The following is an 18,396-nucleotide window of genomic DNA, read 5'->3' as shown; positions in this document are numbered from 1 at the left end:
TTTGAATCTAAGTACGGCACCGAGTTCCTAGCGACGACAGCTTCAACTGGACGTAAGTTTTGTTACGTTTAGATACGATTTGAAATTATGATGTTGTCAGAATTGAATAGGAATCATATATGGTGTTTCTGATACAGTAGACATCGTATAATTGAAGTCAGATTAAAGAATAGACTGTTTATACAATTGTTATGATTTTCGAAAGATATTGATTGAGATTTGATATCAGAGTTGTGTTATTACTGATCCTAAGTGTACCGATATTAAGATTATGAATTGTATTGATACTGATTGTGAATTCTGGTAGTATCTCTGTGATGTTGAGATTGACGAGGTTATCGAGACTGTATCGTTATGCCGTCGAAACATCAGTTGATTTAGATTGATCAGATTCAGTAATGATTTCGATTGTATCGTGATATCGTTGATATGAATTAGATTGTACCTTGTTCAGATATGGATCAGATTATATACTGATTTGAGTATTGATCAGAACAGGTTTTGAATCAATTTATATACTGATATTGTATTTATGCGATTGTCATTGCCAGATTGGGTATGGACAGATTGGAATACGAGACTTCGTCTTCATCAGACCGAGAAGAGAAAGGTATAAATTGATGTTAATTGGGAGATCGACTTGAGTTAGATTTAACTCGAGTTTCCCTAAACCACATACTTGTATGGTATTATTTTTATACCTTTGTATTTTAATGATTATGTTTATTCTATTGAATTAGAAGTAGAAAGCAGAGAGCTATGGAGTGAGAGTCACTGACAGAGGAGTTAGATTTTGACAGTATAGTCACTGACCCATTGCACATTGTCAGACTAGGCTTAGTCTTGGTAGATACGCCAAGACACTGGACGTTTGGTGTATCGATATGCTTAAGATACAAACATTGTTCTTATTGTAGATTATTCGATACAGCTAGACCGAAGTCCAGAAATAAGAACGTACCGCCACTGCGACTGGTAGTAGTAGGTGGGAGACATGTTACGTTCTTATTCACCGGGATCCTTAGATTAGAATGAGAGATGAGTCGAGTCTTAGATATTGAGACTAGAATTTGATTTACAGATCCGTATTGATTTATGTTTCGTAGATTACGATTCATGTTTTATTTACAGACTGGTATTGATATATGTTGTTTGATTATGCTACATGTGACAAGATATAATTCATGCTTTTATGTTAATTCAGTTAACTGCATGTATACATTATTTATACTGGGATTTATTCTCACCGGAGTATCCGGCTGTTGTCTTGTTTTGTATGTGTGCATGACAACAGGTGGGACATGATCGGGGTCAAGAAGATGATGAGAGAAGACGAGTTTAGAGTGGTGATTCCGGACTTATTGTAGATTTGGTTTAATACTTGAAATTTAGTAGTTGAACCTTAGACTAGTTTGACTAATTGTTGTACATTATTGTACTCTTATACTGAGATGTATACTAGTTAAATTCCATTACGTTCCGCTCTTACATTTTAAAAAAAGAAAAATTTTTAGACCCTGTTTATCTTAATTGATAATTAAATCTCAAAGATGATTAAGAAGATGATTAGCGTCCGGATCCCCACAAAGTGCAACGTTACCTTTTCATTTATTTGTCCCAGGTGATAAGAAGGATTAAAAAAAAGACAAAAACTTCCGTGAGACGGTCTCACATGTCGTATTTTATGAAACATATTTTTTATTTGAGTCATCCATAAAAAGTACTACTTTTTATGTTAAGAGTATTACTTTTTATTGTGAATATCGATAGAGTTGAGCCGTCTCACAGATAAAAATTTGTGAGACCGTCTATCATACATAATTTTTGTGAGTTTTTCTCCAAACTTGAAAGTTAATATTTTACTCAAACTTACGGCGTCAATATAAATTTTTTTGGGTAAGATATGATTATGATAAAATGGTTACTGCAGGGACAGATACGGACATTTAGTCAAATTATTTTTTATTCTCTACTTAATGTTAGAATTTAGATATGTGTTTTTATACACACACACATATCATGTTCAAATGTATTAAAATAATCCCATCATTGAAATTAATTAAAGTTAATTAAGCAAATAATTCGAAAAATAAACTGAATTTCAGAAAAAGGGAGGAATATTCGAGATTGGCTTGTTATTAGAATCCCAACAGTTACAAACTATACTCTATAAATCCTCCCCCGTCCTATAAAGTCTACCACAGCAACGAGCTATCTACTTCTCAACTCCAATGGCTTCTGTCACGTGGATTCTTCCAATTCTTTGTCTATGGCTCCATGTTTCTGTCACATGCAACGCTGGAATAACCAGTAAGTACGTGCGAAAACCGCATGCATCAGTTGATATGCCACCGGAGCACTTCCCTTCTCCTGCGATATTCAATGCACCTGAACAGGTAAAGATTTGCGGGTTGAAATGTTGTAATGTTTTCTATTTCGGAAATTTTAATGTGGCAATCGATTAACGGCTTGTTTTGTAGCTTATATATGGTGATTGTTTGGAATATATTCAGGTTCATATAACGCAGGGGGATCATGAGGGGAGAGGGGTGATCGTTTCTTGGGTGACGCCGTTGCACAAGAATCCGAATGTGGTCACGTATTGGGAGGCGGAGGGGGAACACAGGCGCAGGCATAAGGTGCAAGCTGCGACCTCGAGTTATCGATACTATAACTACACTTCTGGTTTCATTCATCATGCGACTCTTAGAATGCTTAAGGTGAAGTTAACTTTGTCGTGTTCTTTTAATTTCCTTTGCTTTTTTGCATGGTTTTTCATTTATATTTTTGGTTAATATTTGTTTTCATGTGTGTAGTATGATACAAGGTATATCTATGAACTCGGTAAGCACAACGCGGCTCGGAAATTTTCCTTCACAACTCCTCCTAAAGTAGGACCTGATGTCCCTTACACATTCGGTGTTATGGGTGAGCATGGTTCAAAAATCCAATTCTAAATGGTAACATGTGCCATTTTCGAAGATTTTTAGTCTTATGTGTTTGTTTTATCCACTCAGGAGATTTGGGACAGACATACGACTCGAATCAAACGTTCGAGCATTATGTATCCAACCCAAAAGGGCAAGCAGTTCTATTTGTTGGCGATCTTTCATATGCAGATCATTATCCCTTTCACGACAATGTCAAGTGGGATATTTGGGGCCGTTTCGTCGAGAAGAGCACTGCATACCAACCGTGGATATGGACTGCAGGCAATCACGAAATCGACCATGCCCCTGAAATTGTAAGGCTTACTTATCCTAATACATTTAATTCCTCACCAAAGCTCATTTTGCGCGCTCCCCCTCTCCATTTTTTTAATCCCTTCTGGATTTAAACAAGTCGCCACTGTTTTCATGTTGTGTAATTTTAACACAACGTGACTTGTATTGGAGGCTATTTCTTGAAGATCAAGCTCTGTCAAGTTAGATTAGCTAGTAACGGATGTGATTTGTTATGTTTTGCAGGAGGAAAATACTCCATTCAAGCCTTATATGCACAGGTATCACGTTCCTTACAAGGCGTCCAAAAGCTCGTCTCCTCTTTGGTACTCGATAAAACGTGCATCAGCATACATAATCGTCTTATCGTCTTACTCGGCTTACGGTAAATAATTCGCCTTCTACGATTCTATTATCTGTTTGTAAAAAAAAAAAAAATAGATGGTTGTCGATTTGTTGTTCATTTATTAATTTATCTCAGGTAAATATACCCCTCATTACAATTGGCTCGAGCGAGAATTTCCAAAAGTTAACAGATCCGAAACTCCATGGCTGATTGTGCTGCTTCACTCCCCCATGTATAATAGTAATAACTATCACTATATGGAAGGAGAGAGCATGAGAGTTATGATCGAACCATGGTTCGTCGAAAACAAAGTCGATCTCGTGTTCTCTGGACATGTTCACTCCTACGAACGCTCGGTGAGCTTTCGAGTAACACATTTTAATAGTGAAGATGAAGAAGATTCAACGTATATATGCGGTGTACATTTCCAATCAAACAGTTGCATGCCATTTTCTTGATCTATATATTTCATTTTTTATTGTGCGTACAAGGAACGAATATCGAATGTTCAATACAACATAACTAATGGATTAAGTGCACCAGTTAAGAACTCTTGTGCTCCAGTGTATATAACCATTGGTGATGGTGGAAACATCGAAGGCGTAGCCGATAAGTGAGACTACCTTGCGTTCTTTTTCATTACCTCTGTTTTCTTTATGGTAGCATCATTTGCTCATCAACAAGTATTTCTTTCTGTTAATATTCGCAATACAATTTGCAGCTTCGCGGATCCACAGCCGAGTTACTCAGCCTTTCGGGAAGCAAGTTTTGGTCACGCGATTCTTGAAATAAAAAACCGGACTCATGCATTCTATACTTGGCATCGTAACCAAGATAACGAGCCTACCGTAGCCGACTCAACATGGTTTTACAATAGATATTGGTACCCACACGACGAGCCTAGCTCCAGCTCAAGCTTAGTTTAACAGAGAAATAAATGGAATTGTGTAGTTGTTTTCTTTCTTTTTGTTGTCCTTGATTTCAGTCAAGTTTTCTAGCTGAACTAGGAGTTTCTACATTACTATGGGATGTGTTATTTTGGCTTCACTGAGTACTTTATCTGGTAAAATCATATAGTTCATGTGTAAAAATTAGGAATTTAGTACTGCTCTCGGTTATATCTTTTTATATATATTGTTTTTTTAAACAAAGTATGAGATCTATACTGAATAATTATATATACTCGATTTCATACTTTATTGAAAATGCAGAGATAATACTCATTTTTCATCCTTTTGTTTCGCACATGCCAAAATGGTAGATAATTTGATACGATAAAATCCTTAAGCACGTGATAATCACGAGGTCAAATTTGGGGGAAGAAAATGAAATCGGGTCAGGGAATCGATCAATCGAGTACTGAGAGGAAAACGTGCTCAAGCATCGTAATAGGTTGTTTAATGGCAGTTTCCCTCCCAAGTTCTCTCATTTTTTATACTCCCAAATGAAGCCTAAATGAAGATTTATCTTCCATCAAAACGACATCAAACATCCATCTTATCCACAAATTATAGTCTCCAAATGATCTCTCTAAACTTCTCCCACATTACCAAAAATGAATCCACGCTGCATTGAAAAAGCACCAACTATATAAAAATCCTTTACAAATACACAAATATGGCACAGTTTTTGACAGTGTAAGAAACATATTGATCTAGTTCTTGATTTGTCGAAATTTGTTGTTCCTGTTCTTGCCAAAGATCCCAGGACCATATGTTGATCTGATCATATCCTTAACTAGTGGAAATTGCATTGATAAAAACAAGGAAACCGGAAGACAGGCGAGCACAGTAATAGGTGCGAGAATACACGCCTTTCCATGGCCAAAGACAGTGTAAATCGCAGAGCTGAAAGCAATCATCATGAATGCCAAGGACAGAAACAGGTTCACAAGCCCTATGATCAACTTATTCGGCAGCGAGTATAAGAAATCATCTTCAGCACAGCGTGAGTTGAGAATAAACAAGAACATTGAGACAGAAATCATGGACGAACACAAGGACAATGCATTTGAAACGGCAAATACAACAAAGGGGATTTTCTTTTCAAAGATTGGCAGTCCAGTATGAGTGCTACTACCGCCTGGCACGGTTATTGCAGCAGCAAACACCACTGTAGCAATAAGTGTCGTGGCAAATGTGCATGATTTAGCTGTGTCTTTCAACCATTGCTCACCCTCTACAACCAAATTTTTGTGTTCCTCGGTGAAAACCATTGAAGGCATCTTCCCATCAGAATTCTCTTTCCCCTTGTAACTCGGCGTCACAAATTTTTCAACTTCCTGGAGTAAGGAAACACTTGTGACATTTAAAATATCAAGAAATCTATCATCATGCCAGAGTTGGGTAAACAAGTAATACAGTAGAAAAGATCCACTACCAATGCAAAGAATTTAGTCACCTTGTACCACTGGAGCTCGCGCTGCATCTGCAAGGCAGTGCCAACGACAAGATTAAGACGATGCGGGGGCGCTAACTTTCCAGCCAAATGCAATATATTATTTTTGTTAATATCAGTATTCTGTGTGACTAAATGTGCATGTTCCTCCAAGTCATATAGAAGGTTGAAAATAGTTTCACGGCGGTTAATTACTGCGATCTGAAACAAATCATGGCCATCCTTGTCTAAACACCAAATTGCACTAGGAAATGAGTTCAAGATTTCATCTAGAACTTCGTAGTGTCCAAGAGTCGCAGCCAAAATGACCGCTGGTTTATATATTGAACCAGATTTCAAATTATCGACCTGCAGGATTTCCATGCACAAGCATTTGACTAGCTCCATCGCTTGGCTATGTATTAATTTTGTGTCGTGTATTTTCTTAATCTGTGGCACTGCAAAGAAGATCATACACATCAACAGATTTTACAGACAAATTTTAATTTCCAAGAAGGGAAAGAATTCCTTTTTCAACTGTCACCTGCTCTGCCAATGATATTCCATAATTCTGTGTATACCTTTTGGCAAGCTGCTCAACAAAAAATAGTCGAAAAGTTGAAGATAGCCAAAAAAAAAAGCAGCAGAAAAAACAGTTTATCTAGGTATCGAGTTCAAAAGAGATGTTTGTAACTAACATGCCACTCGTCAAGAAAAAATCAATTGCGATTTGAGCATATATACCCTTTCCATTCCTACAAAGAAAACCTTGGCTCACCTAATATGGAATAATCCCTTCTGAAATTTTGAATAAGACTCTGCCAGCATAAGGTCATCTGTTTAGCAGGTCGTTCAGATAGGTTTTCAACGTCACATCCATGTCTGAGATGAGAGGCCTTAGCCAACTTCACGGGAATACCTTCATAAGCGGTACATACAACTATCGAATTCAAGCCAAACACAAGAAGCTATGTATTCAAAAATTGGGTAATTTCGAGCTCTTGTCTTGTGGAGATTGAATCAACAACCAAATGAAAGACATAGAACACATGAATTTAAAGTGAACATGGAAAATAGTGCAAAATTACTTTCATCGAATACTATTTATCATACCTATTTCGTTATAGAAATATTAGCTTCAGTAATTACTTCCATGGAGGAAGAACTACAATGTCAGCACCTAACATGGTAAATGAATTTATGTACACCATGGGATTCAAGAAACATGAAGATAAGTAAGTTCAGTGAAGATGGTAAAGACTGTGGCAAGGCCATCCTACACAATTGATTTACGAGTTGAACATCCGGTAAAGCAGAGAGAAATGTAATTTCCACCATTAAATAAATGGCTTGGAAGTTGTAGTTAAAAATCTATGCACTAACTGCTAACAAGCCCAAGCGTTGGACTTTCGTTATAAATCATGGTTCAGTTGCCCTGTTTAATATCAAGTTTTTAACTTCATAAGAGCTGACATAACAAGTTTGACTGAAAAAGTGTGTGTTCAGGGAACTAACAAAAATATATTAGCTTCTGCCAAAAACTTAGGGAACCTCCACTTGGAAAAGCTGAAGGTATTCCAGCTAATATACTCAATGCTGTATTGCCACCAGGAGTTATGGTTGTAGCCAACTTAGGATATCGTCGAACCAGATCCAAAGCCACATCTGCAGAACATCAATACAAAAACAAGACATCTATGAATCGAGTAATATCATCATCATTTTAGATTGAATAACTGGGATCCAACTGTTAAGTCTACTCCATATGGTGCATTAGCAAATGCTGACTTCCATAATTTCATTGATTCGTTAATCTTACTCACCATAGAATCCAGAATGCACAATAGTACTCAAGAGTACACTGCCAGCGCGACCTGCAAAGGGATTCGGCTCCACATTTTCTCTCGTGACAGTCAATAGATATACAACCATCTCCTTTTGACCAAAAAGAGCAGCCAAATGGAGAGGCAGGAAGTTCGTATCATTCCTAAGGTGAGGCAACTCTGGATCACGGGCAACTAATAGTTTTGCTGCCTGGACATTCCCATATTTGGCAGTATAGTGTAGCGCAGTTTCACGAAATTTACTCATTAAAGAAAGAGCCTCGGTGGGCATTAATTCCACTAACTTTTCCACGAAATGGATTGCTTCACTTCTTCCAACCGCAATGTGAAGTACTGTCTCTGAAATCTTTGATATCCTAGCTGTGACGGTATCCGGATCAGAGTCAACAAAATTTCTCGCGCTCTCCCAATCACCCCGGATTGCAGCTTTATACAAAGGCAGCTGGAAGTTAAGATCCTTATCTACTACATCAAAATGTATCTAGTTAATATGGCTGCATAACTGCTTCAAAATTAAACGCGAGGCTGAGCAAATATTATTCCAAAACCAACATTGACTTACCTCTGTTACTCGGAACCGACTGCGACGAAGTGGCCATCATAAGAAGAAATTTTTTCTATATCATATAGCTGTAATATTTACCCTTTCTTCTCTGCCATTACAAAAGGGTCCACACAAGAGTGCGAGTCTGCTTCTAAATGACTAACCGGAGTCCGAACAGGCCTCTCGTGTTTGGAATTATTTTAATTTTGTTTTTAAATTTTGACTTTTCATTAGTTTTTTTTTTTATTTGTAAATCGTCGTATATATTTTATTTGTTATTTTTTATTTTAAATATATTTTTAAAAAATTAATATGAAAAAATTTTAAGATAATTGAGTGGACTGTGAGACCCATAAATAATGAATTTGAATATTAAAAAGAACGTGTGTAAAAAAAATATGTTGTTATAATGAGTATGTGGGCACTCTCACTGAGGTTTTGGAATTCTGGGGTATTCCTGAAATTAGCTTCATTTAAAACTCAACCAACCAACAAACTAAGTGGGGATATATGTGAGATTTCTATTGATTTTACATAAGTCGCATAGTCATAGAGTTAGAGGTATACAGAGAGAAATTTTTTTCTATGATATTACAATAGAAAAGAGAAGAGATGAGTGATAAGTCTGAGAAGAGGAGAGGAAGATTAGAAGAGATGTGACATGAGACAAGATTTTGTGTACAAATTTTTGATTTGAATCAAAATAATTTTTTGGCAATTTATAATTATATTTATGTTTTTGGATTTTATAAAATTATTAAAAATTTATTGAAAACTTTAATACATCTATAGTTTTTCAGAGATTTTGACAAATAATTCTTGTATCTAACTAAATTAAAAAAATTTGCCAAATATTTCTTGAAGTTTTATTAAAAAAAAAAAAAAAAAAACTCTAATCCAGAGTCAAAGCTAAATCCGACCACATTTTGAAGTACATCTCTATATTTTCAAGTATGAAACTCGAAATCCTTATGTAGTTCAGAACATCAAACTCGGAATTTCATTTAAAAAGAAATGAACTTTTTACTGATACTGAGACACGTACACAATTTAGATTATCAACATTATTATTATTAGTTGTTTTTTTTGAAAAAAGTAAGGTTAAATGTAGTCAAATACACTTTAAAACAATATCCCTACAAGATTTTAAGTCAAGATTGACTTTTATACTGAACTTTTTTTGTATGATCTACCACTACAATTTTTGTTTCCAATTTTGCTCCAACTCCGTATCTTCATATTCATTTAATAGATTTATCATTAGTAACATCAATATTTTTCACTACTATTTCCCACGTCTTTCTCAAATAGCTCCATCATTTTAAATACCACAAATTTTAATTCAATCAAGTATTTAAAAATCTTCAGGTGAGAAAGTCTTTTTATTGCCATTTCTCCGTCACCTGGGCCTATGAACGGCATACTTAAACAACTGGCTCTTCCTGCTACAAAAGACACGGGAAAACTGCAACTGTACATACAAATTTCAGGTCGGAGAAAAGAGAGTAGAAGGATCTCACATTTCGTCTTCTTGACCGACATTGTAAAACTTTTTTGGAACATGTTCCGGACGGAGCCTTGGCTCGGTTTATTCCATCCAATCTCCAATCTTGAAACTGACGTCTTAACACATTTGGAAAGCGAGCCAGAAAGCCTACCGCCAAAACTTAATACACGGATTGGATAATAAATCTTAGGAAATGTTGAGCCCGCAATTGAGAGATCCCCCATAATCTCAATCTCCAAGTCAAGTTCTAGAATTAATTACTTGCAAGTTCCACAGGTTAGACGATGCAGGAGTACATACTTTTTGGCTATTAGTTGGACCAAAACCTCAATGCGACTGCGCAAAGTAGAGACATCTCAAAAGTTCATCGCCAACTGTATATGCAATAGTAAAGCAAACGTTAGTGTCCTAATATATGAGTTGTTAAAGTATATAATATGCATAGCCTTCTGCATCACTGACCCTCCATGTAAGACAAAATAATGTACAGGTGTATGTGCAGATCAAATTGCTTTGCAATCTATCCGCAATATCCCTACATGTCTTTTTCAATTCAAATCTGGGACAAACTGTAGGAAAAGACCGACTCATCTGGTGATTCTCGTGCTTAGGGATCTCATTTCATTCCTCAATTACTCAAATGCCACCCATTTAATAGGTCATGAGTTAAGGAGTTACTAAGCCAATCGACCCAACCAGTCTTCCCAGAGGAAAGGATGGAGTAATGATTCGACAAATGTAAATGATGGTCAAAGGTCCAGTAAAGTAGGTAGCAGCCTAGCAGGCATTTTCTTCAAATAAAGCTCTCAAAAACAGCCGCATAGGACCCACCTGCCATAACAACCAACCAACATCCTCAATATTAACGAATCTCTCAAGAGTGGCAAGGCCAGCATGATGTGGAAAATAAAACATGTAAATGGGACCTATTCTAATGTGATCATAGAATCATTAGAAGTAGAACAGACAACTGAAAGATGCAGTTGGGTCGATTAAAAATTTAACAGAGAGTAAGAGACTTCAAAATAATTTGTTAATAGCAAATCGTGAAAACAAATATCCTTCTCCTCAACAAAATTAGCAAGTATCTACTTCTTACAGAGACCACTAAAAGAGTGGTACAATTATCAAGTCAGCCGTTTTCAACACTTCTATTTCCAAGAAATCGCACTGCAAAATTTTATATAACAAGAAAGTATTGACAATATATCTTCACTGTACTGGTTACTAAAAGATAGCGTAGACATCAGCAAATCAACAGAACAAAAAAAAAGTTATTTATATAGCTTCTCATGACAAGAAATAAAATTATTTGATGGATATTAAGACGCAAACTTTAGTGTCAACAGTAACTTCATGGAGCAAATTGACACTGATAGTGTCGTGGTGAGTTCCGGGGAGGGATGTGAGAAAGCCACATATATCAATAACAATCGCCTTGTCACATAAAACTACTTGTGATTTTCTTTTCTGATCAAATACTAATCTTGAAAATATACACAAGTACCATTTGGGTATTGCCCTGGGAGAGTAACTTGAAAATTGTACCACCAAAAATGTTCACTTTTTGGCTCAAATGTGAATAACTTACCAATATTTTTGAAGGCTGTACGTCCGTATACATTGATTGTCCAATCACGTTACATCATTTTTCCGGTGATCTCGGTTAATTCAAACCCCCTATTGACCATCTCTTCCATCCATATTCTTGCCTCCGCAGTACGGCCAACTTTGGCTAAACCATGCACAATTATATCATAAGTCCATTTATTTGGCTCATATCCTTTGTCGACTAATTTATCAAAAAAATTACAAGCAAAATCCATTCCTTTCGCGCTTAATCTCCTCAACAGCATATTGTTAGTGTATATGTCAATAGGGAAGCATTGCTCAATCAGTTTTTCCACATCTTCAATATTATATCTTTCTTCAACACAACCAGAAAAAACACCAATCACATGCCCCAACATCCAACTCACAGGTGGTAAATTTTTTTTATGACTTGCGTAAGACCATGCGTCATATAATTTCCTACCTTTCAACGCGTGCAACAGAAAAACGTTGCCAATGAAGGAGGAAACTGGGCGGCCAATTCGAATCATATTATTGACTGTATCTACAGCTTTATCATAATGCCCCAGTTCGCAATATAACTTTATAAGTTCCTCGTAACATTCAATAGTTGGCCTTAACTTGTTTGCCATCATCTTCTCCAATATCTGTGATGCAAGCTCAGGTCTTTTGGCTTTGCAAAGACCAATAATCATGGTGTGCCACAGTTTTCTCTTTTTCCTTCTCATGGACAAACCATGGAATAAATGTAAAGCATGAGCAATGTTTCCGCTGCATAGATAACTATTTAACAGCAGGATCTCAGACTTAAAGTCTGGTTTAAGACCAGTTCTCCCCATTAATTCATATACTTGTATAGCAAATTCAGGCTTCTTCGCTTGCCCTGCTCCATAAATGAAGAAGTTGTAAATTCTAGGTCTGAACGATTCTTGATGAACCAACAGCATCTCAAGCAGTCGGAAAAATTGCTTCTCTGGGTCATCCATTCGGCACAAGCAGCATATGACATCTCTAACCAATTTTCTGGTTGGGCTATAACCTTGTTCTTGCATTTCAATAAGTAATCTAGCTGCAACATCTCCTCTACTTGACTTACTAAAACCATTAATCAGGCTCTCGTAAGCACTCCTCTGAGATGGTTTATTTAATCTATTGAGCAGACTGTGTATCAAGTATCCTTCTTCAACCCTCCTCACCCTGCAAAGAGCTGATATGAACTTGCACACAAAGTTATTGGGCATGATATCCCGATCCAATGCAAAAAGAACCAACTCCTTCATCTTATCAAGCTTCCCTTCCCTGCAAAGAGCGTCACCAATAATGGATAAGGTCTTTAGCCCAGGCAAATAACCCTGTTCTACATAATTTCTCAACATAGGATATGCTTCGTCAACACTGCCATCACCTAAGAGAGTATTGATGAGATAATTATATGTCATACAATTAACAGACATGCCAAACTCCTCCCTCGAATTGTACAAGCCCATCGCTATGTCCATCCTTCCCACCTTGCATAAAAAACACATGATAGCATTCATAGTGATATTATCTGGTGCAATTTCATTTTCTTTCATCTCCTCCAACAAATCATACACTTCCTCTAGCCTATTCTCCCTCAAAAGCCTACATATCAGTATGTTATAACGAAAAACATCCGGAACATACCCCTCAACTGCCTGTTTATCTTTCAAAAACTCTAGTGCGCCATCCAACTTCCCCACCCGGATGAGACTTACTATCCATGTGTCATAGGCTTGCTCCATCGATACGAAACCCATTCTCCGAAACTCCTCGACTATCAAAGCGGCCTTCTCAAATTGATGATCCTTGCACAAGGCATCAACATAGGTACTCACAGCACCCCCATTCAATTCTGCTCTATTATCTGCCGCAAGAGCACGCAAATAAGCCTCGCCCTTCTCTAACTCATTCTGCTTACAGTAACTCTTTATCACGATTGAATGAGTGAACTCATTCTGATACCCTCGGGTTCTAACCTGGTTAGCCATCGTCTCCACCACATCAAAATAACCCTCCTCGATGAGCGAATTCATAAGCACGTGGTACGCGAACCCATCCAAGTCATGGCCTTGGAACCGCATTCTACCAAACAGTTGGAGGGCGGTCTCTGGTTTACCAGCTAGAGAATAACCAATCACCAACACGTTAATATATCTAACTTTGTAAGTGTATCTCTGTTTCATATAATTCTGCAAGAAGTCCAACAATACAGACATAAGCTTCGCCTTGGACAAAATCCGAAAAATGGCATTGAAAGTGGCTCTCGTATGGTGGAACCCCGGCTGCCGACCCGCCCAATCAAACAGTTTCAAGCAAGATAGAATGTCGTTCTTCTGATAACTCAACAAATCAAGAATAAGCGCCTCGGAAAGGCTTAAATTCAATCGAGAGAGGGCTGCATCAGTGGAAGCATCATCGTGGGTGCGGATGATTTGGAATACACGGTCGAAAATGGGGTTCCGCCGGGACATGAACCAATCACGGAACTGAGAGATGATGTCATTCGGATGTATATTCAATGGGAATCGATCAGAAGTGGTGGGATCAGAAGGATTGACGAGATAGGATGGAGATGGACGATTGGACTGCATTTGCGCCGCCGATAGGAGAACTGTGGGGGTCTTCTTGAAGGAGGCGGACGAAGGAGAGTGGAGGAAGGCTCTGCGACGCAGGGTGAGCATCGCCATAGCCGGCTTCTTTCGTTTGCTCAGCATGCCTCACAGAGGGTAAAAGGGGAACTGAGAGCTGGAAATTGGAATACGAGCTCTCAATTGGATCTTGAACAAGGGTCCGATTCCCTATTTGACGGGTTCTTTAATCGAATCCGGGTCAGTGAAACCGTTTGGCTGGTGGGTCGGGACGACAAATTCGGGTCGAAATAACCGGTAACCCACTTCACTGGGCTCGGGATCCCTATTACTCTTAATTAAAAAAAAATCCAATATCATATCAAAAATAAAAAATAAAAAACTAATATCATTTTTTTTAAATGCAATTCATGAACTTCTGTATTAGGAGCTTATAATTAGTATCCTACTTTTGAACATAAGTTGTTAGAAGATTGAAATGTTGATCAAATAAGTGTGTGAATAACATTTGAGTTACGACTAGCGATAAAAATACGAAAATCTCAATTTCTAAAAAAATTAAAGTGAACTATATTCAACCATCTATCATAATCTTCCTAACTAAGGGCTGAAACAAGAAAACTAGTCTACCATGATGATGAAATCTAGAACCAAAATTCAACAAATGACAGTAAAACTAATTATGTCACTATGATCGAAAATATGCATTAACGTATAAATAAAATTAGACAAAAGCTGGAAATCTAGGAACCTAGAGATGAAAATTTAATGTTTACTATGAAGATTGGAAATAAAACTAAGATTATGAGCTATGAAATTTGCAGAATTTTCTGTGTTTATTATGATTGTTGTTGGAAATCGTTCAAGAGTTATTTCTGCCAACTTTTCTTTATGTTCAAGCTTGGTTCCTCGACCTTCAACGAGGGTGAGAAGTTGATTTTGGTTCTTTTTATTATCAATTTTCAGTCTTGGTATTGTGTATTTCAATTTTTGATAATTTTAATTATTTTTCATTAGAAGTGTTAATGTGTACTACACATTCAAGTCAGAAAAAGATTGAAATTGTAAAATAATAATAATAACATACTAAAACTGAAATCTGACAGTATGAAATACCAAAATCACAAAGAAAAAAATATAACTTTCTCTTTTTGATATAAGTTATTTATTTTTTTCTAAATATTTTTAGAACTTCCAAGTTATTTGAGTACTCATAAACGCAGCCTAATAAATTCATAATTTTAACATAATTGATTGATTATAAAGTCACCATAAATTCCATTATGTTGCTTCTTGCATCCTTCCTTCCCATTGATTTGATCGTCATACTCATATTAACTATCTGAAAGGTTTAAAATCGAAAGGTAAATGAATATAATTAATACGTTCAAGAAATCAAATTTAAGTGTCATTAATTGGATTTATTCTACACATTCGTTAATTTTATGGGAAACGAAAGGGTTTAAAAATCAAAAGTGAATGACTTGCGAAATTTAATATTTTCACACTGCTAAGATTCTTCAAAAAGCCGACAATGATTCTTGTCCTAGTGGCAAAGATGAGTTCTTAAACTCTAGTGATCTTGGATTTAAATCTGACGTCGTGAGATGTTTAATTAGTTATATATTAGAAAAATATATATTAAATGAAATCTTCGAAAAGCTGAATCAGTGCATTCTTGTTCAAGCATTCATTTCTCAAAACGGAAAAAGAAAATGGGGTGGTTCAACTGTAAGTTGATGTCTCCTTTTCTAATCAAGAAAACCATTACCATTTTCTTGCCAAAGTTCTTTCCTTTGCACGCTAAATCTCTTGTTGATCAACAGTCGATGGTTTGGTTTGATAATCATTTAAAATCCAACAATTTGATATACCAAACTTGTCAAGAATCTGCCTTAAACATGCACTTCCTCTATACTTCTTATGGCTTCCCTCATCTCAATCCTTGAATCATGATCACTTTCTGTGCAAGCAGCACCGATGCATAGCATCTTCTCCATTTGATCAACCCAAGCCGAATTCGAATCGTTCAAGATCTCGGGATCAATAAGTTCGGCTACTCTTCCCTCAGAAATAGCCTGCCTCACCCATTGCACCACATCAGTTCCACCCTTCTGATTGTTCAAGTACTGAGAAGGAAACTTCCCACTCATCACTTCAAGAATGACTATTCCGAGACAATAAACGTCATTTTTTGGGGAGAGTTGTTGGTACAGTACGGCTTCTGGGCACTTGTAAGCGAAAAGAGCTTGAACCGAATGAGTGTTGCTGATCAATGAGTACAAGGCGTAGTCTATGAGAAGAGGCTCGTAGGTTGATGACAGAAGAATGTTGCTAGACTTGAGGTTTCCATGTGGAAGTTCATAGTTTGCGAACTCGGTGTGTAGGTATCCCATTCCCCGAGCCACTCCTTTAATGATTTTCAGGCGAACAGGCCAGTTTAGATCCGAATGTACCTCGCCACGATCACCTAGAATTCAAAAGAGGCAATTCGGATTTCATTTTCAAGGGCGTTTGAAGCTATTCAAACCAATGATGAATATATCGACAAAAAAGTAGTGTATGACTAAATCTTACCGTGTAGCAGAAAGAGTAAGCTGCCTTTTTCCACGTACTCCGAAACTAGGAGCTTCTCTTCTTTCCTGAAATGGTAAGCCAAAGGTGGCAAGATGTTACGATGCCTTATCCGTCCTAGTCTTCGGATCTCCGTGTCGAATGAATCTTTATTCAACTTATTCATATCTCTCAGTCTCTTTACAACTACAGTCACCCCAATTCCAAGATGCGCTTTATAAGCTGAGCCTAAGCCACCACTCCCAAGTACCTCAGCAGCAGCCTTCATCAAATCTTGCAGCCCGAATACCCCTCTTTCTTCGTTAATCATCACAAGATCGCTATCGGATTTCCCTTGGTTTGAACCCCTCCTTGAGGAATGGCTTCTCGAGTTGTAACTTCCGATTTTCTTACTCGAGCTAAGGTTCCTTCTGTTGCTGCTAGGTATGTGCACTTGAACTACCTCATCCATATTTTCTTTCCCCAGCACGCTGAAGTTTTCTTCTGTTTTCTTGGACTTAAAAAGTATAGTCACCAACAAGAGGGCAACCACTATGCCTAATATCACCCATGTCGTGCTTGAGTTTGACCCTTTTGACACGGTGGGCTGGTTTGTGCTCGTGCATTGCTTTAAGATTATTGCTCCACAGAGGTCGGGATTACCCTCAAAAGGTGCGGTTTTGAATCTTGCCATGGTTGGAGGGATTTCTCCTTGCAGCTTATTGTGCGACAAGTCAATTAGCACCAAAGAATCTTGAGCAAATGAAGGAATAGAACCTGAAAACTCATTGTTTTGCAGCTTAAGGTCAATGAGATTTTTGAGTTTCGTCAAAGATTCTGGAATTGTACCCGAAAAGTTGTTTCGTGCAAGCTCAACTTTCTTGAGCAACCCCATATTGTCAAAGAATCCCGGAGGAATCTCCCCTGAAAACTGATTTCCAGATAAAAATAGAGATTTCAATGAGGTGAGTCGATTGAAATCCGGAATTGGACCCGAGAAACTATTGTTCTCCAAGCTAATGGCACGAAGCGACTCAAGATTTCCCAACGACTCGACATCTATATCTCCAGCATCACCCGCCAGACCAAGATTCATCAGAAATATGCCTGACACGGTTTTATAGCCTGTTTCACTACAATCTACTCCTACCCATTTCTTCGAACGGTCACACGGATTCGTGCCTTTGATCCATGTCGAATCTAGGGATGACGAAACTTTCAATTCCTCTTTGAATTCAAGAAGAGGGACATCCTCTCCTGTTGAAAGAGACGGCACATTTAAAGAGAAAATGAGGAGGGAAATGAGGAGAAAATGAACGCCAGCCATGTTCGTGTCATGATATCGAAGAAACATTCCTGTCTAGTCCTCTGGCCTGATGAGGCTCCGGCTGCTGTTTGAAGAGACTGAAATTTTCTCTGAATCTTTTTTTAGGAAGGTCTTTTTTGTGGTGTTGTTTGTTTTTGACTCTTGTATAATGTGTCATGATGAATTTGATTCTGGTGTAATTTTGGATTGAGATGAACAAAGAATTGGTGATGGAAAATCTTGCAACTTGTTATTAGAAATAAAATTTGAGTTGTGAGGTATGGTGAGAGGTGAAGCTTTGTTCACATTTTCTAATGGAGTAGAGAGATTATCGGTGTAACTGTCTTTCCTATTTTCAATCATATTTATTTATATAAATTTTCTTTATAAATATAACGTTTGTAGTAAATGTTATTGCTTCTGTTCATCAATTCTCAAGAAGCTAGAACACTAAATTACATATATAAAGTCACATCTTGCCGGAGATGAATTTCTTGCCGGAGATGAATTTCTTGCCT

The 18,396-nt window shown here is 37.3% G+C and overlaps 4 protein-coding genes across 8 annotated transcripts; 1 reads left to right on the top strand and 3 right to left on the bottom strand.

Annotated features, from left to right (window-relative positions):
• Nucleotides 1–2,116: 2,116 nt before the first annotated feature.
• On the top strand, nt 2,117–4,703 carry LOC142544676 (purple acid phosphatase 5-like). Its single transcript, XM_075651710.1, has 8 exons — nt 2,117–2,396; nt 2,514–2,720; nt 2,817–2,928; nt 3,018–3,244; nt 3,468–3,606; nt 3,703–3,923; nt 4,059–4,180; nt 4,289–4,703. The coding sequence occupies exons 1-8, from the start codon at nt 2,232–2,234 to the stop codon at nt 4,491–4,493; spliced, it is 1,398 nt and encodes a 465-aa protein (XP_075507825.1). The 5' UTR covers nt 2,117–2,231; the 3' UTR covers nt 4,494–4,703.
• Nucleotides 4,704–5,113: 410 nt separating this feature from the next.
• On the bottom strand, nt 5,114–8,500 carry LOC142546032 (uncharacterized). 2 transcript variants are annotated; one of them, XM_075653507.1, is made up of 7 exons: nt 8,350–8,500; nt 7,767–8,252; nt 7,459–7,608; nt 6,722–6,862; nt 6,488–6,535; nt 5,968–6,401; nt 5,114–5,848 (listed from the first exon to the last, which is right to left on the bottom strand). In XM_075653507.1, exons 1-7 carry the CDS (start codon nt 8,387–8,389, stop codon nt 5,222–5,224), a joined length of 1,926 nt encoding a protein of 641 aa, XP_075509622.1. In that variant the 5' UTR covers nt 8,390–8,500; the 3' UTR covers nt 5,114–5,221. The 2 variants fall into 2 exon arrangements, with proteins under 2 accessions (XP_075509622.1, XP_075509623.1); XM_075653508.1 differs by having other exon boundaries at nt 7,767–8,249.
• A 975-nt stretch (nt 8,501–9,475) lies between these two features.
• On the bottom strand, nt 9,476–14,211 carry LOC142546031 (pentatricopeptide repeat-containing protein At1g71210, mitochondrial-like). Of its 4 annotated transcripts, none has more exons than XM_075653504.1 (4): nt 11,430–14,211; nt 10,301–10,669; nt 9,852–10,212; nt 9,476–9,776 (listed from the first exon to the last, which is right to left on the bottom strand). In XM_075653504.1, the coding sequence occupies exon 1, from the start codon at nt 14,143–14,145 to the stop codon at nt 11,479–11,481; it is 2,667 nt and encodes an 888-aa protein (XP_075509619.1). In that variant the 5' UTR covers nt 14,146–14,211; the 3' UTR covers nt 9,476–9,776; nt 9,852–10,212; nt 10,301–10,669; nt 11,430–11,478. The 4 variants fall into 4 exon arrangements, with proteins under 4 accessions (XP_075509619.1, XP_075509621.1, XP_075509620.1 ...); XM_075653506.1 differs by having other exon boundaries at nt 9,476–9,773; XM_075653505.1 differs by having other exon boundaries at nt 9,476–10,212; nt 10,285–10,669.
• A 1,475-nt stretch (nt 14,212–15,686) lies between these two features.
• On the bottom strand, nt 15,687–18,176 carry LOC142546030 (pollen receptor-like kinase 3). Its single transcript, XM_075653502.1, has 2 exons — nt 16,597–18,176; nt 15,687–16,489 (listed from the first exon to the last, which is right to left on the bottom strand). Exons 1-2 carry the CDS (start codon nt 17,924–17,926, stop codon nt 15,915–15,917), a joined length of 1,905 nt encoding a protein of 634 aa, XP_075509617.1. The 5' UTR covers nt 17,927–18,176; the 3' UTR covers nt 15,687–15,914.
• Nucleotides 18,177–18,396: the final 220 nt, after the last annotated feature.

Source organism: Primulina tabacum, chromosome 5 (assembly GCF_025594145.1).
Source record: "Primulina tabacum isolate GXHZ01 chromosome 5, ASM2559414v2, whole genome shotgun sequence".
In the NCBI taxonomy this organism is placed as follows: domain Eukaryota; kingdom Viridiplantae; phylum Streptophyta; class Magnoliopsida; order Lamiales; family Gesneriaceae; genus Primulina; species Primulina tabacum.
Note: the sequence above shows the minus strand (reverse complement) of the source record. Positions and strands in the feature narration are given on the sequence as shown.

Bases quoted from the DNA above. Each gene is read 5' to 3' on its own strand.
- LOC142544676 (XM_075651710.1), top strand. From the start codon at position 2,232: ATGGCTTCTGTCACGTGGATTCTTCCAATTCTTTGTCTATGGCTCCAT. The intron at 2,721-2,816 runs GTGAAGTTAACT...TCATGTGTGTAG, and splicing joins CGACTCTTAGAATGCTTAAG to TATGATACAAGGTATATCTA. The intron at 3,924-4,058 runs GTGAGCTTTCGA...TGTGCGTACAAG, and splicing joins TTCACTCCTACGAACGCTCG to GAACGAATATCGAATGTTCA.
- LOC142546032 (XM_075653507.1), bottom strand. From the start codon at position 8,389: ATGATGGCCACTTCGTCGCAGTCGGTTCCGAGTAACAGAG. The intron at 8,253-8,349 runs GTAAGTCAATGT...ATTTTGATGTAG, and splicing joins GTCGGTTCCGAGTAACAGAG to TAGATAAGGATCTTAACTTC. The intron at 5,849-5,967 runs GTGACTAAATTC...TCCTTACTCCAG, and splicing joins GCGAGCTCCAGTGGTACAAG to GAAGTTGAAAAATTTGTGAC.
- LOC142546031 (XM_075653505.1), bottom strand. From the start codon at position 14,145: ATGCTGAGCAAACGAAAGAAGCCGGCTATGGCGATGCTCACCCTGCGT.
- LOC142546030 (XM_075653502.1), bottom strand. From the start codon at position 17,926: ATGTTTCTTCGATATCATGACACGAACATGGCTGGCGTTCATTTTCTC. The intron at 16,490-16,596 runs GTAAGATTTAGT...TTTGAATTCTAG, and splicing joins CTTACTCTTTCTGCTACACG to GTGATCGTGGCGAGGTACAT.